This window comes from Triturus cristatus, chromosome 9, assembly GCF_964204655.1.
Source record: "Triturus cristatus chromosome 9, aTriCri1.1, whole genome shotgun sequence".
NCBI lineage: Eukaryota > Metazoa > Chordata > Amphibia > Caudata > Salamandridae > Triturus > Triturus cristatus.
The window spans coordinates 801,174,486-801,198,999 of record NC_140592.1 but is presented as its reverse complement, the minus strand read 5'-3'; the positions used below and the strand labels follow the sequence as shown (position 1 = coordinate 801,198,999).

The 24,514-nt window shown below is 48.2% G+C and overlaps 1 protein-coding gene across 4 annotated transcripts in view; it reads left to right on the top strand.

The window, feature by feature from the left end:
* The window catches only part of PPP2R5E (protein phosphatase 2 regulatory subunit B'epsilon), a 521,840-nt gene that overhangs the window by 231,230 nt on the left and 266,096 nt on the right, over positions 1-24,514 (top strand). For all 4 annotated transcript variants that reach the window (XM_085626198.1, XM_085626201.1, XM_085626199.1 and 1 more), the window contains exons 6-8: positions 11,655-11,785; positions 15,553-15,612; positions 16,944-17,052. In XM_085626198.1, coding sequence (XP_085482324.1) covers positions 11,655-11,785; positions 15,553-15,612; positions 16,944-17,052 — 300 coding nt within the window. The remainder of the gene's footprint in view (positions 1-11,654; positions 11,786-15,552; positions 15,613-16,943; positions 17,053-24,514) is intronic.

Here is a 24,514-nt window from a genome sequence, read left to right as displayed (position 1 = left end):
GCCAGGACTAAACTCATACTGCACATCAAACAAGATGTGATTTTCTTCAGCCCATGATGATAGCCTGTTGGCAGTTATTCTCCCTACGACTTTTACTACTGAATCTATTAACGGATATTTCATAGCAATTCGCAGCGTTCTTTTTGCCCTTTTAGTGACTGGTATTGTAAGAGGTTGACCCCGATAAAGGAGGATCTTCTCATAGAGCAGCATTTATTATCGGAGTAAAAATAAGGCCCCATCATCGCTACAGCAGAAAACAAAGGAGATGGAATCCCATCCAGTCCAAGGGCTTTATTTTTCAGCTGCTATGAAATAGTCGCTTTAACCTTATCTAAAGAAAAACTAATTGAAACGGTCTGGTCGCTTAGTCAGCACCTACATATGCTGAATTTTCAGGTATGGGAATATAAATACTATTGAATAACCAAAACTCAGGCAAGATGTTGAAACTGAGAGTCCCGCTATTAGACTAGGACAAAATGGGCAATTAATGATTTCCAAAACATAGAGGCTAATAGCAAAGCAACTAGCTTGTAATAATTGGTCCCAGAGCTTGTCCTTGAGCGTTTGTTTCAGCCTTTTATCTCCAATTTGTTATTTGTATGACAGCTGGTTATCAGCAGGTTGTTTCTCGGACTGGACTTAATCGCCTTAAGCAGGTTCCTATGTACCTTAGAGCAGTCTATATCAAACCATATAAGATGGGGAGCTTGTAACTTGTTTTTAGCAAAAGCACCTTAGATATCATGAATTGAAGAATCGTCATTCAGTCAAATTGTAAGATCCTTAGAGCCCCTAGCAAGCAACTCTGTGTTAAAATTTTTTTTTTTTTTTTAAAATAGGTTTATGATCACTAAACCCACCCGGCTCAATCTTAAAGTCTTTGATTAAGCCGGACAAGGAGGCTGAGACAAAGATAAAATTGGTTATTTTAGAACAACCCCGACCTATAAAAGTTGCGAGTAAAGTGGAATCACTTTTAGTAGTAATGAGATGCAGGGGACTTACCATGTAAAAGTCCTTTAAAAAAGTGTTTAAAAAGTCCCCTTGCAGTGAGTATTTCAGGTTGAAACAATTATTAGGGGTACACCTTGTTGTTGACTGAGGGAAAAGATGCAACTCCAAATGCATGTTAATATTAAAATGCCCCAGTAACCTCAGCCAATTAACAGCAGAACTCTTACTTCTAAGAAAACGTGCAATCGACCTCCAAGTTAAGATGTTCAAGGGAGCTGTTCATAGCAATGACATTTTAAAATGTTTTAATTAATATATTTTTCAGTTTAAAAAAAAAAAAACCTGCAGATTGACAGACTCCTTAAACTTACAATTAAGAGAATGTTCCAACTATTAATAACAGGCAACTTTTGGGTCTACCAAACGAGGGTGCAGTTGCAAGTAAAGCAAATGATTTATACCATCTAGATGGAAAGAATTGGACAAGTCTCAGGTTTCCTGAAGGCAAATTATCTTGAATTGCTTAATATAATTAATCCAAATTGTATCGTGTTTCTTGATGTTTAAACCAGCTATATTCCAACCAACATTATCAATGTAGCCACCATCCAGGTATCCAATGCAGAAATCACACAATAACTAGAAGGGGGAATCGCTAAGCTCGAATTTAGAGTGAGATCGGAAGCTGGTCTCCGATTAATAGGGGGCTGAGAAATTAAGCTCGGATAGCTAAAAAGATAAGTAACCGAGCTTAATGAACCCAGCCATTGATGCTCTCCAAAGAATTCAGTGGTTCAAGCCGATTGGATGTGTGTACGTTAAACGTGTGAGATTTGAACTGAGCACTTTTCAGTGGGGCTAGATCCGAGAGACAGACATAAAGCGATGGAGCCTAGCCGAGGAGATTTCAGGGTCTATAAAGAAAACCCGATGGCAACACTACAATGGAAGAAGAGTCACCAGGAAACCTAGGAGCCTGCGCCAGGACATAAGAGGCCACCCCAAAGCTATTTAAATTAACCATTACACCCTCGAGGCACTTTTGGTAAACCCCAATCCAGCTCACCCTCCTCAACATATTATGTACTGACCGGTGAACGTCACCCCCGAACATGCCTGCTAAACCAGTGCGTAGCTTTATATTCATTTGGGAATACCCTTTGCATGCACCATCTGGTGAATGCAGCAATTTACCCAAGACAACATATGGTGTTGCTTCAGGTGAAAAATGTGGACCATTCTTTTGGAGGATGAAAACGCACCACAGAGAGTACCCAGTGTTGCAGCCGGTCATGGAGCAAAATATTGGGGCAGGGATTCCAGGAGGGTTAGGCGGGGCTTGAGGCAAAGGTGATAAAGGCCCTAAGGTTGGGCCACCCGCAACATCAGAGAGATTACACATTAGATCACCTGGTCCTGAATTGGAATGAAAAACTGTTTTCCCATCAGAATTTCCCACCCCAGTGGCTCCTGACACAACATTCTTCTCAACCCCCAAAAAACCAACTGGCTCTGGGGCGGTGGGCACCCTCTCGGGGTGAAAGAAGCCATGTATTTTGAATAGGAAGGAAACGACCCCTAGCCGGCCTTCACGCACAAAGATTCTTTTCGCACATGAACAAAAAAGGAAACTTATGCAAACTACCTAAAAAAAAAAACAATAACTAATAACTAACTGCCAGGAGACTATGCGGTTCAGCCGCAAAGAATGAGCCAACTGTCAACAGTATAGGCGGATGGGGGGAGGCAACGGGGGCAGGGGCCCCAAAAAGAGTGCCCCGGGAAGGGGGCCAATCTCCTCCACAGTCCAGGGCAAGCAGGGCGAACGCATGATGCAGCTTCCCCCCACACAACTACTCTGAAGCTTCAGTCCCCCTGTCCTCTGAGTCCCGCTCCACTCCATGACGAGTGTCCCACAATTTGGCAATGTCACCCCCGGACTCCGCGTATACGCCGCTTGGTGGTCTTATCTTCAGCGTTTATCACCCGTTCCTCAGCCCGTACCCAACAGGTTACATCTGCCTCCCACCTGGTAACCAGTGGCGGATTCCCTGCTTTCCAATGAAGAGCGATTCTCCGTTTGGCCAGGAGGAAGGCCATATCTACAAATCTGTGCCCCAACTTACGGGCCTTGGGTCTTGGGAAGAGGCCCAACAGACAAACCTCAGGGCTGCACTGCAAGGTGCGATCCAATATTTTATTAACCAGATCCACAATCGTGTTCCAATAATTGGAAAGCAGCGGACAGTACCAGATCATATGATCGAAGTCCGCGTTCCCCAATGCGCACCTAGCACAGGCCTGATCGTCTCTATTATAAACCACATTCAACTTATGCGGAGTGAGATCGGTCCTATGCAGTATGTTAAATTGAAGGACCTTAAAGGCCGTATTCCTGGAGATCTTCTTTGGGCTCATTAGAACTTTCTGCCATTCCTTATCCGACAATGGTCACCTTAACAGGTTCTCCCATCTTTCCCGTATACCTGGAAGCTCGTTCGGCGCCAGCTCTCTTATAGCCAGATAAAGCCAGCGTATCAAATGTCCCGCGGAACCCAGAGTCACCATCGCCTCCAGGACCGGATGTGTGTCCGGTTTGCCAGAGGCTGCACCCCAAAGCTCCGACACTGCCCCACGGAGCTTATGACAGTTTAAAAACTGACCGGGAGGGGGGGGGGGGGAGGAGTTCATGGTATGTAAGAAACTCAGCCAGCGGGAGCCATTCTTTATCCTTGTAACAATCTCCTACAGTACGTACACCCGCCTCCTCCCAACCCAGTAATTGTCGCTGCGCGAGGGGGTGGTGACCCAGCCCCGCCTGAGGTATATCCACTAGCAGAAGACTCAGGGCGTATTGCTGTCGCATTCGGGACCTGGCGACACATCTGTCCCAACACCGCACCGCCACTGAAAGCAGCGTTCCCATATTGGGAATCTTCTGATGACGGTTAAGGATTCTGGGAAGTAACCGTGTATATAATGCCCCAGCGGAGAGTGAGAACGTAGACCGGTCCCTGCCATCAAGCCATCTAGCCATCCATTGGAGTTGGGCCGCCAAATAGTATGCCTCAAAATCTGGGGCCCCCAATCCGCCCTCCGTAAGTGGGAGGCGTAGGGTCTGTAAAGACACTCTATTACGGCCGCCATTCCAAAAAAGATCTTTAAGAAGCCCATCCAACGTCCTAAACCAAGATCTGGGTATCAATACGAGTAGATTGACAAAATAATACAGTAGGCGGGGGAGAACAATCATTTTCGACAGTTCCAACCGAGCCATGAGTGGCAACTTAAGAGTGCGCCAGAAGGCCACTTGCGAACGCAAAGCTCTCAGGGTTCCCCCAAGATTCCCTTCAAACAAGTCAGCCTGCGTATGATAAATCTGTATCCCCAAATATTTGACAGACACAGGAGCCCACGCCAGGGATGCCGGAAGACTCAATGGCCGAGGCATGGACGGGTGTAGCGGGAACACAAATGTTTTTTTCCCATTCCCCCGCAGGCCGGACAAAGCTGCAAACTCCTCCAGGATGTCCATTACTGGACGGACCCCTGAGGTCCCATCCCGCAAATAGATAAATACATCATCTGCGTAAAGTGAAACGATCTGGGGGGTCCCATCGAGCGTAACCCCAAACCTATCGCAGTCCCTTCGCAGCCTAGCCGCCAAAGGCTCCATGGCCAGAGCAAAAATTAGTGGCGACAAGGGGCACCCCTGCCTGGTCCCTCTATGAATGGGATAGGCAGCAGAGGCAGTAGGTCCTGTTCGTACACTGGCCGTGGGCTCTCCGTATAGCAGGCGGATCCACTGCAACCACCCCTCCCCCATTCGCAAGGCTCCCATCACTGCAAGTAGAAAATCCCAGCGTACAGTGTCAAAAGCTTTTTCCAAATCGATCGCCACCCCTACTGCATCAGGATAATCTCGCAGTGCCGGATGAAACATGACAGGATACAATCGTCGAAGATTACTGGACGTGGAGCGTGAGGAGATAAACCCACACTGATCTGCATGCACCAGTCGGCACATGTGGGGTAGGAGTCTCAGGGCTAATGCTTTACTCAATATTTTTTAATCCATATTTAACATGGATAGTGGTCTAAATTCCGTCAATTTAGGGTGTGCCAATTTAGATTTGGGCAGGGGGGATCACCAATGCCTCCCGGAGCGAGGGTGGCAGACACAAGTCATGGAGCGCGGTGGCATACATCTGCTCCAACCGCGGCACGAGTATGTCCACATAAGCACTATAAAATTCTGCTGGGAGGCCATCCAGCCCAGGTGTCTTCCCTCTAACCATGTCTCTAATAGCCACCCGTATCTCTCCCACTCTAAGAGGTAAGGCCAGTTGGTCTCAGGCAACCTGATCCAACTGTCCCAATCGTTGCTCCTCTAGGTACGCCTGCAATTCCCCCCCCCCCGTGTCGATCCCGGGGAACCGTACAGCGATTCATAGTAGTCCTTGAATGCGTCGTTAATTATTCTCGGGGAGGTAAGAACACTGCCCTGAAAATCCGTGACACTCACCACAGGTGAACCTCTGCTCTCAGGCCTAATTAACCAAGCCAGGAGTCTCCCAGCCCTGCCCCCCTCCCTGTGCTGCGTGGTCTGATACTGTTTAAAGTTAAGAGCTCTCAATCTGTCCCAGTTAGCATTGTAACAGCTTTTCACCTCCGCTAGTTTCTCTAGATCTGGAATCGTCCCCACAGTTCCCCTATCGAGGGTCAGGATCTAGGCCTTTAAGTCCGTCAACTCCTGTGTAATCGGCCGTCTGGTGCCTACAGACTTGCCAAGGCAATGTCCTCTCACCACCACCTTAAACGCCTCCCATTCCACCAGCGGACAGCTTGCAGTTCCCTGGTTGACTAAGAAGTAAGCAGACAGGGCTTCAGAAAGCCCCTGTCGGAACACCTCATCGTCCAGCAGTGACGGATCTATCTGCCAGCGCGGAATCGGGGCCCTCTCCAAGACCGGAACGAACCCCATGAGCAAAGGGCTATGATCAGAAAGCGACCGGCCGAAATATTCGGCCCTGGTCATCATGGGTGACAAGGTGGCAGAACAGAAGAACATGTCCAAACGTGTGTGTAAATCATAAAGGTGTGAATAGTAGGAATATTCTCTACGTCCTTCATTGTGTATCCGCCACACCTCATGAAGGTCCCAACCCTTCGCCCAAGCCCGCAGTCCCTTAGCAGAGGCAGCCGCCGTGACGCCTCGCAGAGGAGGGGTAGACCTATCCCGCTGAATATCAAAAACACAATTAAAATTGCCACCCAACGCCACGTTCCGGACAGCACGATCTCCCTTATTTACAAAAAATTGATTAATGACCGCTCGGGCTTGCTGACTGGCCTCCGCGAGGCTTGGGTTGCCGATGGGCTGGAGTTGGACGACGAGGACTGGATTTCCGCGGTGGCCTCTCCGAATGAGGTGGCCATACCGGCTCGTCTTCGCTTCGTCCAGCTAAAGATCCTCCACCGGGTTTACATGACGGGGCCAAGGCTTCTGCGTATGGGCTATGCCGAGGATGGGCTGTGTAAGCGTGGGTGTGGTGCTTTGGCGACTTTTTTGCATATTTTGTGGGAATGCCCGAAGGTGGAGCGATTCTGGCGTGGTGTGCATGAGGTCCTGCGAGTGGTTACGCGTGTCGCGCTGCTGCCTGAAGCGAGGAGATGCTTGCTGAATGTGTGGGAACCAACTGATTACTCGGTTCCGCAGACGCGATGGGTGACTCTGGGATATATGATAGCTAAGCGTGACATCGCGCAGCTGTGGGGATCCCAGAGGCCCCCGGCGGTGTCGGCCTGGAAAGAACACATGGATTGGTGCATGTTCCGAGAAAAGGTGGTGTATGTGGCGAGAGGTAAGCCTGGGGCGTGGGTGAAAGTTTGGGGCCCCTGGAACGCCTACCGCGGGGGTATTTGTGAGCCACCACTGCTGCCGGCTGCCTCACCAGCTCCGTCCCCCTAGTTGACCCCCTCCCCCAGCCCCGGGCACAGGGTTCCCCAGTCCCTGATCTGTTCCCCTTCCCCTCTTTAGATTCTTGTGGATGGTTGGGGTCCCCCACTTAAGGAGCACGTGCTGTTACTTCGGATTGCGGGTTGCCTTGCGGGTGTGGTTTTTTGTGTTGTTGTGTTCGTATAAAATGAAACCGTATTGTGGGCTCGGAGTCATGTGGCCCACGTCGTTGATACCTCCTGATTTACTTCTCTGCAACGCCAAGTGCCTTTTTGTACGTATGTCATATGCTTCTGTCATTCTAGCGGCCGGCCGGAAGGTTTAGGCCCATACTTGTATATATTTGAGATTGCAATAAACGGTTTCAAACAAAAAAAAAAAAAAAATTGCCACCCAACAATAAGGTCTCCTGGGGGAACCCCGCCAACATCCTAGACAGCTTATCCAGGAATGAAAGTTGCTCCCGATTTGGGCCATAGATACTACCCAAAGTGATCTCCCTGCCTTTCAAAGTGCCCGTAACCACCACATACCTCCCCTCAGGGTCAAGTACCTTCCGATGTAATTGGAAGGGCACCCCCGGCCTAATCCAGATCAATGCTCCCCGAGAGAAGGCCGAGTAGGTAGTAGCAAAGAGCTGGTCCCGCCATCTGCGCTTCAGGCTTGCACCCTCTCCTTCCGTGAGATGGGTCTCCTGTAACAACAGTAGCTGCGCTCTCCTTCTCTTAATATAGTTGTAAATGTTGTACCGCTTTGCAGGTGTCCCCATGCCCCTAATATTCCAGGTCAGAACCTTCAACCCTTCAGGTCTACCCACAGATGCAGCCATCGGATCCACAAGACAACACCCCAGCCCCTCCACCCCCTCCCTCCACCCCCACACACCAACCGCTCTCCTGGCAGAGAACAAACCCCCTTAAAACAACTCCCCATCCCAAGAGCGGACTGACAACGGTCAGTTGCCCAAACACACATACAAATCGCATAGTGAAAACTCACACCAGTTCGGAAAGATCCAAGGCCAACTGCTCAAGGACCTATGGGGGGGCGCAGCGTGACAGAAAACCAACCATTTGTCTAAATCACAGTCAATACTAAGCAATAGCCATGGCAGGCCGTTCCAACCCGCACCCGGGCACGCCCACCCAAGGAACCCCCCTCCACCTACAACACCCTCCACCTCCAGCAAGAAGAAGAGGGTATCCAGGGCAAAGACCACCCCAAGTAGATCATAAAGGATATAAATCCCCACTACAACAAGACAGAAGAGTAGAGGAAAGGAGGAAGCAGTCCGTCCCACCACAGGCCCACAGATCACATGTCGTTAGAAAGCTGCGGAGTCACAGTGGGCATATTATCTCCTGAGGTCTGAGAGGCATCGGATTCAGCTCCTTCCTCGCCATACTTGGTTTCAGAATCAGTCTCCGCTGAGGATACCCCAGACCTCCCCATGAGTAACACGGCCTCCAACGCCGCAGCTCTCTCCATTGCCGTCTTGGCCGGGCTCGGTTTCTTAAGTTCTGGTTTCTTCCGGCGTTTCCGCACCCGTCTCCCCGGGCGTTCCACCCCAGGCGGCCGCCTCTCTGGTCGAGGTTGTAAAGGGCCCCCGCATGGTAGGACTCAATCCAGTCCCAGGCTGCTTTTGGATCCTCGCAGAAGTGGGTCAACCCATCGAGCATGATCTTGAGCCGGGCTGGGAACAGCAGCGAATATTGTATCCTTTCTGTCCGCAGAGCTTTTTTAACCTCTAGGAAGGAGGAGTGACGCCTTTGAACCTTCAGTGTATAATCGGGGAACAAAGTGACTCTACTGTTGTCTATGAGAAAGGGACTAGCCTCTCGAGCCTTCCTGAGTAGCAAATCTTTGTCCCGGAAATGGAGGAGCCTGGCCACCTCAGCACGGGGTGGCCGACCCGGCGCCGGGCAGGCACACGGTGAGCCCTCTCCAAAGTGTAGAAGGAAGAAAGTCCTTGAGGTGCCACAACCTCCCTCAGCCATGTTTCCAAATAACCAACCATGTCCTGCCCCTCCACTCCTTCCGGAAGGCCCACCACTCGGACGTTGTTCCGTCTATTGCGCCCCTCCGCGTCTTCTGCCCGCTTCTCCAGGTAGCTAACCCTAGAGGCAAGCTCTCCCACCTGGGCCGATAGTGCCTGCTGGGCTGGTTCCAGAGCCTCCAGGGATGATTCCGTTTGTTTTACCCTCTCGGACAGCTTAGAGTGTTCAGCGCGCAACAGGCCAAGGCCGACCGCCACCGTGCTAATGTCCTGGTGAAGGGTCGCTTTGGTTTTCCGATATAGCCTCAAGAATTTTGGCCAGTTGATGAACCAGCACCTCCGCCTGTTCCTCCCCAGTGTCTTTTGTTGTAGAGTCCCCCTTGTCGTCCTCAAGGTCTGGGGGGGGGACCGACCTGCCTCCCCCGTGGCTTCCCCATAGCTGGACTCTCTCCCCCTCCCCGCCTCCGCTCTGGTGCGGCGGCACTTAAGGGGACAAACAACTGTCTCCTGCCCGGCTGGTACCCACCACTCCAGGTTCTTCCACCGACTGGCGGGCCTCGCTGATTCCCCTCTGCAAGCCGCCGCCAAGGCCAAAGTTTAGGAAGGACCACTCCACATCACAACCAAGGCGTAGGCCAACGACAACGGGAGCAGGCCACCTGCAGGTCCTGTTGGAAAACCCACACAATCTCATCCCCTAGGTCCCGCACCGCCTCTCTGGCACCAGCCTCCAGTAGTGAAAGGGAGGAACTGCCCACAGCAGACTTCAATCACCCCAGTCGGCCCCTCCTGTCCATACAGTGCGGGTGGTGCACCGGCATCACAGGACCTTTCTGGCTTAGACTTGTCCCTCAGTCCGCTGCCAGGTAGGTGCCCACCTCCAGCCCATCTCACCGCAAGTCCAGACCCCCTCAAGGGCCGCCGTGCAGCATCCGGTGGCCTGCGCGGCTCCACAGGTGACCCCACCCCGCTCTGCCTCACAGCGCTCCGCCCTCCAGTTCTCGCTCTGCCCGCTCCACCACTTGCACAGTTGTGGCCATCCGTGTCAATGCAGCAACCCCACCGTGTCAAAGTGCTATCGAGCGACCTTCGATGAGGAGAAAAGCCTGGGGGGACAAACGCTGTCCAAGGGGCTGGTATGTTATAATTGTGTGATCGTGCTACAGGTTACGGTCTCCAAGCCCCTAGAGAAGCAACAGGCAATTGAACTGTGCAGGAGCCAGTGTTGTAACCAATACCGGCAGTGCGTCGAGCTATCACTATCAAGATATATAGGTCGTAATGTCCGATCTCACCACTTTCCGCACTGGCACAATTGTCTGGTGTAGTACCTTGCCGCTGGTGAAAGGTTGCAATGATCTATGTGGGAAGTATTTCACGGGACCCTCCCGCTCCAAAGAATGCAGACCGCTCCACTACACTCCCGTTCTCTCCCGTTGCCACAGCCAGCGCACAGGAATTCTGTGGAGATCGTGGGCACTCAAGCTCAGCCAAATGGTGCGCCCTGCAAATGAAGTCAGCCAGGCGTATCGCTCACGCTACACCCGCAGTGCCCCCAATTATCACCAGTCTGCGTGGGTAGAGTCCCCGCTACGCACCTGAGGGCTCACAGCTCACTGTCTTTTATGGAAGCGTCAAGCCCCCGGGGCAGCGCTGGGCATGGGAGCAAGACGCTGCGCTGCGTTCCGGCACTGCAGATTAAGTTCACCGAGGCCGCAATGAGGCCCTCGTGCCAGCGCCGATCGTAATTGGGATCCAACTCCAGGCGGGATGCCGATCACGTACAAGATCCAGCTCCTACCATCACGGGGGATTCTGCAGAGACCCGGCTGCAGGCATGGCGTTCCTCGCCCGCCACAGGCAGGCAATGTCTCCATATTCGGCTGTGACGCAGAACAGCTCTGCTCGTCACACCTCCATTTTCCCAGAGACCCGCCGGCCTCCGCCCGCTGCAGCAGCAGTCTCCAAGTAACGCACGCGGTCCCCTGGGGCAGCATCAAACACTCCAGCCGCTCCCCTCTGCAAGACCCCCAGGAGGGCACCCCCGGGCCAGGGCAGGATCTCCGATCAGCAGGAGAAATTGCTTGGCTGGCGCGGAGCTCTCAGCTCACGCGTCCGCCATTGAGCGATGCGTAGCCACGCCCCCCGCGCGACCTGATAATTGTGTTAAAGATAAAGTTCAAGAGTACAAAGTATTACGTAAAACACTACATGAATATTACTGAACTATATCCATGGGAAGATCACTTTCTGCGCTCCATCACACATGTTCAGTACTATATCTAAAATAAAAGTAAAATCCCCAAAACACAAGGAGGAGTTGGAGGGAGTTTGAACATACTCATTAGCTTGAACACAGGTTTCGAACACACTTTCATTCAGCATGATTCTGCAAAAAGCTAAAACGTACATCTAAAGGTGCCCTTTGCATAAATTGTGTGTCCAAGAACTCAGAGCTTGCTATTTAGCAATGTTAAAATAGCACAAATAGATGTTCTTTTCTGCTGTTTGAGGGAAATGCCTGTACTAGTCATGGTTAAAGACCAGCTGCCTTTTGTATCTATTTGTAAAGCGTGTCACTGTCTGCAGTGCACAATAATTGAATTTTGTACATGCCTTTGCATTTTTCATTATTAGCAAAAGATTCTATTGCCACACAAGTAAGTGTCTGTTCAAACATTGTAATTTAGCCACATTTTAACGCATCTAATACAATGATTCATTTGTTCTCTTTTTCAGCTTTTAGAGTTATTCGACAGTGAAGACCCTCGAGAACGAGATTATCTAAAAACAGTCCTACACAGAATTTATGGCAAATTTCTTGGTCTTAGAGCATTTATCAGAAAACAGATTAACAATATTTTTCTACGGTATGTGGAACAGAGAAGTGTGAAATTGCAATACATGTATGTTTGGCTTGTTTTAAATGTTATCATGATTAAGTATTCAGAAAGTGAGTCTATATAGCACTAGGTATGGTGGTGTTAGATAAGCTTCTCCCAAATAAACTAATATGCTCCATCAGATGAGTGAGGCTTCGAAATTTTACAAGAAAAATGAGCCTGATCTAGTGATTTGAAATTTTTTGTTTCTCCGATATTTTGTTTTTGTAAATTAAATTGATTTAAATTGGAATATTTTTCTTCATCTTGAAGGATATAAATCAATATTTTTTTTATAGTAATAGCTTACAGAGTTTCTGATGGATACTTCTGTCGGCAGACTCCTCACCTTTTCAATCTCTACAGGTGCCAGCCTGGATCTGGAAAATTCATCAATAGTTTGCAAGTGCCAGCAGGTGGCACAGTCTGCTTCATAGCATCTGTCTTGCCTCTGGATGTGATGACATGAAGCTACATGCAGTTGCAGACATCACCTCTTTTTCAATGCTCGACAATGCGGAACTGGAGCTCGGCTCCCCACCTTTCCGTGGTTTTACCAAATTCTTTCAAAAATTACTGGGCAGGGATGTCTCCCTCCCTTAAAATGACATGTTGGAAAGCGTGCCACACTTGCAAAGAGCAGGCGTTGGTAGCGCATCTGCACAATGTCTTTGGTGCATTGAATCGAAATACTACTCCAAATCCTGTAGAAAGTGCTCCCTGATGAGCACTTGTCACAGGAAAAAGAGGGGTCAGTCCGTTCCAGGTCGAGAGGCCATTTACAGTCCCTTTCTCCATCCTCTGGTAAGTCCAGGGCAAAATTGAAAGACAAGTTCAATGTCAAATATAAGAATTCAAGCTAAGGTTCGATGCCTCCCCGATGCTCCCTTTCTTGAAAGAAGTTCCAATCTGATTTAAGCAGGTCCCAGTTCTGAAGCCAATGCACCCTGAATTTCCAGGGCCATTGTCGACTCTACAGCAAACTGAGGACTTTTAAGGGAGCCAAGGTTTGATTATTTAAAAAGGTTGTAGGTCCTCAGAGAGGCCTTCGGGTTTGTCTGGATGTCTGGTTAGGGAACTGCCAGCGGGTCCTTCCCCACGCCTTATGACACAGTTCGGCCGAAACCGGTCCCAGGAGGCTTGTTTCTGATCCATGGAGGACCTGGCTTGGCAGTTCGGGCTCGGCTGTTCCCATGAGGAACATGGTCAAGGCTGATTTGCATATGGCTGGGTCCAAATAGGGGTGACGTGGCGAGCAAAAGAATGATGGATTAAACCCAGATCTTTGTGACCGGGGGTGAATGTTTGCATTGTTCAGCATTCCGTCGATCATTTGTTCCTTTTTCTTTTGTCTCCGTAAGTGGGAAGAGTATACCCTGACGTGGGTCCTGTGGTCACTGCGCCACTGGATTCAAGCCAACCTGAATGTTGAGGGGTGATGCCCCGAAACAGGTCCTAAGATGCTTGTTTCTGTTCCAGGTAGGACCTGGTTTGGAAGTTGGGACTGGACTGTTCCCATGAGGAACAGGGTCAAGACTGATTTGCTTTTGGCTGGGTCCAATCTGGGGTGGCATGGTGAGCAAAAGAACGGTGGATTAAACCCAGATCTTTGTGACTGGGGGTGAATGTTTGCATTATTCAGTAGTCCGTCCATCATTTATTCTTTTTGCTTCTGTGGAGACTACAGAACGCCTATTAACTGAGATTCAGGGTCTTCGATGTCTGAGCGCTTGCTGCCATCTAACTACACGCAAGAAAGTAGCAACCATGACCTTCTTTCTTAACATCCCACTAGCTGACAAATGTAGCTTACTCACTTGGACAACCTCGTTCACTTTCACTAAGCACTATTTTGTGGACATCTTAGCCAGCCAGCAGGGTATGGTAGACCAGACAATCTTACGTCCTTCATGTCACTCATCTACATGATCGATTTACTAGCCACCGCCTGGTAGAGGGTTTATAGTCTATGCAGAGCAGGTGTATCTACAGCAACACATGCTATGAACAAAATGTTAACCTGTAAGTATCTGTAGCGTTAATTGCTATAGGTTCACATTTTGCCTGACCACCTCCTTTTGCTTGCAGCCCAACTTGCAGTTCTCTGCTTAAATTTTTTTAAGTTACTTGCACAATATACATGGTGCACCATGCTGTGTTCACTCACTACTCCATACCTACTCTCACCAGCTGTGCGGAAAACAGTCTTAACAAGCTGTGCAATTCCATGCACATTGCCTACTAAGCACCCTTGCATCTTGTGACTTGAAAGCCTTTCTAAGAAAAACAAGTTGTAAAGGTCTGAGCTCAGCGCTATATGGCAGGAGTATGAAGAACATGCAAATCTACAACGCTACACGCTGCAAACAGATGCTTGCAGGGTAAGTAACATTTTCCTTCTGTTTCACTCTGTCCTCCATGAGAGTGCAAGTGTTCTTCAGCTCTCTCCTTTGTGTGCCACTTCACCTCTCAAATACTTCCTTTCGTTGTGTTGCTCCCCACTCCTTTTTGCACTTGCATTCAGTGTACAGTTGTACCATAACATACATGTTGCTTTGTCTCTGGTATTTTGACTTTTTTTTTTCTTTAAACAATACTTTATAGACAAATATGATAAATCAGCTCGGCACTCGTATTATAAAGGTGAGACCTATTGGCCTTGTCCGAGCTTGTTTTAATTACTGTTACCATTTGTTCATGCAGTGAAGGCAACCGTTTCCTCGCATCACATTTTGCATTTTGTTTTACTAAGTTTTTCTTACAGAACTCTTTGTCACACAATAGTCACATTGTTCATCTGGGACTGTTGCCATTTCTCGGGGATCTCTGTGGGGAGAAAAATCTTTGGATCAGGCTTTTAAAAAGTAAAGTACAGTTCACATTCAGTAAGAGCGGTTCACTCTTGTTTACTTTGAAGAAACATTTGTAACAAATGTGTTGCCCAATAATATGTTCTGTAACCTAGAGGACATACCCTTTGTGTCTCTGTTGTACAAAGCATGGCACATTTTTGCAATTGCTAGTTCTCTTGCTTTTGGGCAAGCAAACCGGCTCAAAGCCTGCTTGTCTCACACTCAGCAAATTGCTTATGTAGAGAATGACCATGCTACTCCATGGTCTTTTTTCATCTTTTTGTGCTGTTTTCCGTGCATCCTTTTTTCCATCAGTTTGGCTAGATTATGATGCAACACTCCAACTTAAAGCCATGAGTATTGTGCCATTGGCTGTTTACCGCTGCAGATTCAGTTCTAAAGACCATTTTGGTCAGTGAAGCAGCAAGCAATCTCTCTGAGACCTTTTCAGATAGCAATTTCCCACACTACACCTATGCAAGTGGTATGAGTAACCTTGGGGTACAATACTGGTTAGAACCAGTTAAAAGGGCCTGTTAGAAAAATCTGGTTAGAATACCGTTTTCGCCTTGTACCAAGCAGCCTGGGCAGGATGAGAAGCAAGAATAACGGGCACTAGAACCACTGTTGAGGCAATATTTTATTCTTTTTCTCATCAGCATACTTGTTTTAAAAATGTGCCCTTTGCTGCAAGTGTTTCTGTACATTATTTATGCAATTGATTACAATGTAAAGTAAGAGCAGTTGTTTTCATAGACATGTTAAATGCTATATGAATAAATGTCAATTATTTGTATGCTGTAGAATAAAGAGAGGCAGTTCTTGAATTGCTTCTCCACATGTATCAGTAGCAAATATGAATATTTTTCTTCAGTTAATTTCATAATGTTACTTCTTTTGTAGATTTGTTTATGAAACAGAGCACTTCAATGGTGTAGCAGAATTGTTGGAAATTTTAGGAAGGTAAATACACTTTAAATTAAAAATTACTTTAGTGTTGTAATTCTCTACATGGTACTCAGTTTGACAGCACATTCTATTTGACAGAAGTCTAAACAACATGCAAAATCCCCAAAAACAGATAGAAAAAGCTAATTGCAAGATGGAAAATTGAACAGTCTGTGGAATAAAATAAAGCAACCAAGTTAATAGATTGAATGTACCCAAACTTTCTTAAATCCCGTGCCCTTAAAGATTGAAGAGACCCATCTCATCATACACAAGTCCCCATTATATAGAATAGTGTAACCCCCCATCCCCCACTCCAGCAATGGGGTCAACATTTTTTGAGCAAAGTTGGGTGCCAGTATAACCTTAAATGACTAAATACAGAGATATAGCCCAGAATCACTAAAGCAAACATGTCTCCCGTCTAATTTTAGAAGCCTCAAGCTGGCATCACTTGAGCAAAGTATCTGCCCTAAGCCATGCCTTAGTATACCAGCTACTATTTAGCACTAAATAACCACAGTTTTGAAAGAAATTATTAAAGGCCTTGAACACAGTTTCACAACCTCAACTAGCCTGCTGCAATATCTCTCTTGCCAGGAATTCCACCTTTCATATCTTATCACTTTTGTCCCTGAGAATGAAAAAATATATTTCCCTATACAGAGTTGGATGTACCACAGCTAAGTAGGTGCATTTCCTTTTAGTCTTTTATCACCACTGTTTTGTCAGACTTTCTGTTCCTAATATTTTTCTCATAAACACTAAACCACCCCTCCCCACCCCATCTGTCTTTCCTTTCATTTAAGATTGAGTTGAAGACTGAGAAGGATTTTATGTCTCTAAAAAGGTGCTTAAAATACACTAATTTATGTCTCTCTAGTTCGTAATTAAAGCACTGTGGCTATCTATATTTACAGTCCCCATAGTTTGTCTAGTATTCTACATAAACAGTGTACCCTCAACAGAAAATGCTTCTGGGCAGCCAAATAAATTATCCATTTGAAGATAAATAGAAAGAAGGAAAACACAAGCTGCATGTTTCCGTAGCATGCATTTATTTGTCTATAGCTGCTTTGCTGTGTCTGTCAAGCCTTTATCAGTCCTAGCACTTCTTGTTAGCATTGTCCCCTAAACAGTTTAGATAGAAATGCAACCCAACAGCAATTGCAGTATGTTTCAGATTGTATTCTTTGCGAAGCTTTCATTAAACAAATTATTAAAAGATAATATGGGTTATGTTAAAACTATTTGTAATTGTGGTGTTTCAGGGAATCTTTTTGCACATTTTAGTTTGGCAGTTAGAATGTCAGTTTTCAAGTTAACATTTCTGTTTTTACTTCTAGCATTATCAATGGTTTCGCATTACCTCTTAAAGCAGAACATAAACAGTTTCTTGTGAAAGTGCTGATTCCATTACATACTGTAAGGAGTTTATCGCTATTCCATGCACAGGTAGGATTACAAAATCTTTATTTTTGCTCTATCAAAAAGAAGTCTGCTTTTAAGATTAAGAAATCTGATTGCACATAGGGGACTATCTCAATTTTAGAGTCACTGAAATCTAATCTGCAGGTTATATTAAAGTGGGTTTTACATTTCTTTTGATGTCTTTATTAATGTTGACCAGTTACTGCTGGGACACAAGTGACTTTTCATAGTATAAAATAGGTGATCACTTTGGGCTAGCTCCGTTACACAGTTTTAGTTTGCGAGCTCAATTGATGTTCTTAAAGTGATTTCAGATAATCGAATGTCAATATTTACATCTGCTTTTCTTTTTACATGATTCCAACTTTGTAAATTATTCTGGTAATCAGAGGAGGGTGGTGAAACTAAAATTCAGAAGTAATTTTGCTTGGGTGGGTTCACTGGCCAATGTTGAATCACTTTGTGCTGCTCATGACAGTGATATGTTTCTACTTGACTGTTTACCTAAGCTGGAAGTCAGTGGAACTTGCTCCTCTCCTTTTGAGGGAAAGCCAGTGTGGATCAGACACCTTCATTCAAAGCTTGCTTACTCTCTGGGACAAATTGTAAAACAGCCCCATTTGAAAATGTCACAGGAGGTTTGTCCAAGATAACTATTGGTCTGCACAATGAAAGGGCTGCCTAAACATGCCCCGCAGTTACACACGTTAAAGAATGCACCAATTTATTGACCAGTTCAAAGAGCTCAGAAGATTCCTTCTAGCAAAGATAAAATATTGTGCTATATCAATCCTATCTAGAATAGCTGCTGAAGCTTAAATGAATTAAATGGCTAATAGAAGTTTTAAGTCTGGTACAAAACTACATTGGCCTTGACTTTCCAACAAGTACAAGCCTAGGCACTCGCCGTATGCTCATCACTTCAGCCACTGCACCAAAGAACTCTATCACTTCTTTCCCTTGTGCCTCATTGATTCAAGCAAGGTTTTCTCAAAGGTTTTTCTTATTGGAGAAAAACAGAAGAGCTAATGCTTGTTTGTTCTACATCGAATACCAAAGTTTAATTTGCTACTTGTTTGGTATCACACCCTTTTCTTCAGACCTTATTTGATGTGTGGGTTTATGCTGTGAGGCTTCAAAACCTGAGGGATTCCAACTGATTTGGAGAATGTCAAAGTGTCCCATCATTCTTCATGTGCTAGACCAGTATTGATGCCATCCAGGCTGGGTGATGTCATGAGTTGTGGAAATACCCGATTGACTTCCTTCTTGATCACTCCTGCTGATAAGTATGGTCTGATAAAGACATCTAGCTGCAGATTCCTTACCTTAGTGTTTCAAAATCATCCTGTGTGCCCAGTGAACCCCCATTTTTTGCGGACTAGTACTGGTGGTAACTGACTCGGACTGTCCCTGGGCTCTGCCTAACCAGGCCCAGGGCCAGTGATATGGGGAAAACACAGTGAAAGCACACACGCACGTGAGGGTACACTATATATCTGAAAGAGACGGTTAGTTGTAGATTCCTGTCCGTAGAATTTCACCCAGGCGTCAGACTGGATCCGGAGATTTTTCTTTAGCAGTACCCCTGCGTGTCGGTAGGTGGCGTCTGTCGACTCTGTGTCCGTCGTCAGCGCCATGGTCACCAGGATGACGTCGCGATGCCTACTTAGATGCCGCCCCTGATCTCTGACGTTAGTTCTTTATTTTTCCGCACCGGCCTTGCACAGATCCAGTGAGAGCTATCCCTTAGCCACTTTTTGGCTAGCCTTTTTCCGATGTTTTGTTAACATCTTTTCAAGTCTATTGACTCTTGGTGTGCAAGGGATGGCCCATCGTCTGACCCGTTTCAAGCATTGCAGGTCTTAGCACAGGATGATGTTGGTGACAGACCCGCACTTCGTGTGCTTGTGGTTTCTGGAGCACAACCGCGACTCGAAGTCGTGCTCCGACTGTCAGGTTATGAATCCTAAGACTTTGCTGGAGCGGTCCCGGAAGATGTTGAAGGCCCGGCGGTCAACTCCGTTTTGCTCTCTGTCTCGTTCGAGAGGAAGGTCACGAGGCTGTTCGCAGAGCCCCCACTCCTCGTCGCACTCCAAGTCGTCGAGGTCTTCAGGTAAGTCCAAATCCAAAAATAAGGCGAAGAAGTATAAGCACTCTTCACCTTCTCCCCGTCAGTCGGCTGATGCGACACGAGATTCGGAGCGTTGTCGCTCAAAGGCTCCATCTCTGGTGCCTGCTTCAGGGACAACTCCGCACCTCCACCCATTTCCGGGAGCCGTAGCGCCCCCTACCTAACTTCATTAATTTTACGAGGCCTTACACCTCATCTTTGGGCAGCCCAACTACACCGGCACGCCTTCAGGCCCCAAGTGGCGGGCCGTGGTACTGGGCCTTTGATGCCAGCGGCTGGCGCCGGGGACCTGCAAGGATCCAGACCTTCCCAAGCGCCAATCCAGACAACTATGCCGCCCCCATCCTCATCCCCGAATTGGAGCGGACCGATGCCGGAGGGTACTATTGTTCCCCTGTTAATCCCTGGTGTTCCCTATCGACCAGAGGTTGGTGATGAGGACTTGGGGGAGGGGGGGGGTGTATTTGCTGGACCCTTTAACTGACCAGCTGAAAGAAGAACTGGACTGGTGAGCGGACATGGGTGATGCTAGTCGCCTGGACACTTCTCCAGACACTGTCTTGCTTTCTCTCCCTACAGTGGCTACGGAGGAGGGAGCGTCCACTTATGAACCCCTATTGCTGTTTAATGAAGCCCTTAACTGACGTCCTCCTGGGCACCAGGTCCAAGCCCATCAAAGGAACTCCTGTGGAGAGGACGATTGCTTGCCGCCACCTCCCGGCCGCAGGTGACCCAGTGTTCCTAACCAAACACCCTTCTCCCGAGAGTTTAGTGGTCCAAGCCTCTTCTTCAAAGGGCGCATTCCCTTCTGCCCCTCCAGATAGGAAATCCAAGAAGCTGCACAATCTTTGGATGCGTATGTTCTCCTCCTCCAGCTTGGCACTGCCATCCGTGAATACCGTGTTTTTCTTGGGCCGATACTCCCATACCATCTGGGATAGGGTTGCGCAGGTGCCACCTCCGTGCTTGGAGGAGGCCCGGGCCGTTCTCTCCCAGGCAATAGCTGATGGGAAAGACACAGCCAAATTCATCATTGGATGTGGACTGTATACCACCGAACGATTGCCACGTTGGTAGCCTAGGCACTACGTCTGGTTGAGGACATCTGTTTGTTTGGGGGATGTCCAGTCAACTTTGATGGACATGCCCTTTGATGGCCATCGTCTTTGTGGTAACAAAGCAGACCCGGTGCTCGAGCGCTTTAAAGATCCTCGGGCTACAGCCAGATCGTTGGGCCTCGCTGTGCCTTCTCGCCCACTCCAATCTGCTTTTTGTCCCTTTCATGGCTACAGAAGGAGTACCCGACCACGTCTGGCCCAGTCTAGCCACCGGCTCACGCAAGCTGCCCAGCCTCTGTGTGGCTGCAGACATGGGACCCAGTGACCTCGAGGGTCTGGGAGCCAGTGGGCGAGCCAGTCCACCCCCCCCTGCCGCAGCCTCTAAACCTTCCTAGTCTGACGTTTCAAGCCCATCAATGGCCAGTTGGAGGCAGGATACGCCATCACCTCCTCCACTGGCAATTTATCATGTTGAACAGGTGGGTTTTGCAAATTGTCGAACGATGCTACTTCCTCCCCTTCTAGACAACCCCTCCCTTCGTGCCACCTTCTTTCGATCGCATGTCAGAGGATCATTTGGCGCTTGTCCGCCGGGAAGTCTTAGCTCTCTTGGCAAAATGAGCTATAGAGAGGGTTCCTGCGCCAGAAGTAGGTCATGGTTGCTATTCCCGCTGCTTTCTGGTGCCCAGAAAGGACAGAGGCCTGCGTCCTATTATAGACCTCAGGGCCCTCAACTGCTTCCCCCGGAAGGAGAAGTTCAAAATGCTCACGTTGGCTCAGGTCCTGTCTGCCCTCGACCCCCGAGACTGGATGGTGGCGTTGGACTTGCAGGACACCTATTTTATATTCCCGTCTAGCCAGCTCACAGATGCTATCTATGGTTCACGGTGGGCAACGGGCAATTTCAGTTCACAGTGCTCCTCTTTGGCCTTACCAGTGCCCCCTCGGGTGTACACAACGGTGATGGCGTGGTCACAGCTCATTTGCGCAGATCAGGGGTTTCAGTCTTCCCCTTTCTAGATGACTTGCTGTTGAAAGCAGTCTTGCCCCAGGCTGTCGTCTCCCACCTCCAGACTAGTGTGGATATCCTGCATTCACTTGGTTTCTCTATAAACGTGCCACAGTCACACCTGACTCTTTCTCAGATGCTTCCTTTCATCTGAGCTGTTCTGGACACAGTGCAGTTCCGGGCCTATCCTCCTGAGCAGCGAGTCTGGAATATTCTGGCTATGATACTGATGTTGCAGCCCCTATCCCGGATTTTGTTGAGAATGTCTCTGAGGCTGCTGGGCCTCATGACCTCCTGCATCCTGCTGGTGAATCATGCCAGACGGCATATGTGGGCTCTGCAGTGGGACCTGAAGTTCCAGTGGGTGCAGCATTAGGAGAATCTTTCCGACTATGTTCAGATTTCAGAGGGAACTGTACCACAACTGCAGTGGTGGCTAACGAACCAGGCTTGGGTCCGAGACAGATCCCTTTCCCTTCCCCAACCAGATCTAACAGTAGTGACAGATGTGTCACTCTTGAGATGGGGCTGCCATCTAGGAGAGGCGGAGATCAGAGGCGTCTGGTCTCCGGCAGAGTCCGGGCTCCACGTCAACCTGCTGGAGCTCCGGGCGATCCGATTGGCACTGAAGGCATGCCTTCCTTCTCTCAAAGGGAAAGAGGTGCAGGTGTTTACAGACAACATCACCCCCATGTGGTACTGCAACAAACAGGGCGGGGTTGGGTTGTGGACCCTATGTCTGGAGGCTCTCCGTCTCTGGACATGGCTGGGACATCTGGGCATGACCCTGGTTGTTCAACACCCAACGGATTTTCTGAATGCCAGGGCTGACGAACTCAGCCATCTGTGCTTTGTCGATCACGAATCACGTCTTCATTCAGAGGTGGTGCAAGGTCTCTTTCACTGGTGGGGAGAGCCTTGGTTAGATCTGTTCGCCACCGAAGAGAACGTGGAATGTCAGTAGTATTGCGCTTTGGAGTTTCGAAGGGGGCACTCGCTCGGTGATGCCTTTCGTCATGAATGGAACTGGGACCTTCTGTACGCCTTTACGCCTATACCACTTCTGCCCCGAGTGCTCAAGAAGATCAGCGCGACCCGGCCTAAGTTATTCTTGTGGTTCGGACTGGGCACGAAGAGTCTGGTACCCCAAGCTCCTGAGCATTGCCATCTATCCTCCAATCAGACTTCGCCTTCGGGAGGATCTTCTGTCGCAGCAGCAGGGGACGGTTCTTTACCAAAACCTGCCCAGTCTCCTCCTCCTTGTGTGGAAATTGAGCGGCGACAGTTGACCGCTTTCTACCTTTCGCTCAAAGTCTGTAATGTCATCTTGGCAGCCAGGCGTCCCTCCACTAAATCCGTATCCGCCAATAGATGGAACAAGTTTTTGGCATGGTGCACAGCAAAGGCTGTGGATCCCCTTTCTGACCCTCTTTCAGAGGTCTTTCTGTATATACTTTCTTTGGCCCAGCAGGGCTCTGCTCTGGACACTCTCAAAGGTTATCTTGCAGCTATCTCTTCTTTTCTTCGGCTGCCAAATCAGCCATCCTTGTTAAAGTCTCCTATTGTTAACAGATACTTTAAGCGCATTAATCATCTATTTCTTCTATCTCCTTTCATAATGCCGCAGTGTGACTTGAATCTTGTTTTAACTTATCTTATGTGTGCTCCCTTCGAACCTCTTCATAACTGTCCTCTTAGGCTCCTTACTCTGAAAACTGCCTTCCTTGTGGCCATCACCTCTGCTCGCAGGGTGAGTGAGCTGCAAGCTTTGTCTCCCAAGCCCCCTTTCTTCTCTCTGCATCTGAATAAAGTGGTGCTTAGAGCGAGGCCTTCGTTGCTTCCTAAATTCGGTACACCCTTTCATGTAGGAAAATCTATCACTTTGGCCACCTTTTTTCCACCTCCACACCATTCCAAGGAGGAGGAGAGACTCCACCGTCTGGACCCTAAACGTGCGCTGTCATTCTACTTTGACCGCACCAAATATTTCCGGGTGGATGATCAACTCTTTATTGGATATATAGGTGCCAAGAAAGGCCTGGCTGGTCAAAAACGTACCATCTCTCGATGGGTTGCCCTTTGCATAAAGATCTGCTACACTTAAGTGAAGAAGGATCCTCCAGCCGGACTGCGTGCTCATTCCACTAAGGCTACGGCAGTATCCACTGCATTGGCACGTGGAGTCCCACTCCTTCCTACCTGTCAGGTGGCAACGTGGGCATCTCTGCACGCGGTCACCAGACATTACTACCTGGACAACCAAGTACTACCTGGACAACCAAGTCCGGAGGGACAGCGTTTTTGCCCGTTCGGTCCTCCAGGACTTTAGTCTGAACTTGGTTCGCAGACTCTCCTCCGGGAATGGTATTGCTGGGGTATCTATTTTAAGGTAAGGAATCTACAACTAACTGTCTCTCTAAGATGAACAAGTTACTTACCTTCGGTAACAATGTATCTGTTAAAGACATGGGTTAGTTGTTGAATCCTTACCGCCCCACCCATCCTCCCCACTCTGCGAACTGACTTCTAGGGATAGGGACTTCTTTACAGGGCCCTAGTTGTACCGCACCAGTGGTCAGTGTCTTTCATCGCTCTGCTTCTGGTGTGGAAAGTTGTGTCAGAACTGACGTCAGCGCGCAGTCTAAGTAGGCACCGCGACGTCCCCCTGGTGGCCATGTCGCCGACGATGGACGACGAGTTGACTGACCTCACCTACCGACGTGCAGGGGTACTGCCTAAGAAAAATCTTGGGATCCAGTCTGATGCCTGGAGGAAATTCTAAGGTAAGGAATCTACAACTAACCCATGTCTCTTACAGATGCATTGCTACCGAAGGTAAGTAATTTGTTTATTAGGGTGAACTTCTATTTGCTTGACCTACCCTATAATTCCCTAGTACATAATTGGGCAAGGGGAGTAAAACTACCTTTAAGTTCCTAGTATCTAATAGTTTAGAGGCCTAAACTTCTGAGAGCCTAAGGTAATTTTAAAAGCAGCCCTGTGTTACAGCACTGCTTTTAAATGTAAATTGTTCTCACACTTGACTTTAGTGGTAGGGGCACTTAAAGTGCTAAACTACAATATTTTGGCATATTAGGTGTCCCAGGGTTTCCGGTACTTAAAAAGAGCACCCTTATTAAAGAGGTTTTATATGCCCGGGAGATGGAGAAATTGCACATTTCACTTCCCTCATTATAGTAAAATGCTACCCAAAATCAACTTTTGTGCTAGGAGCTCTGTGGAGTGAGGATCTACACCATTTTTGAAAATTCAGGACCCCTAAAG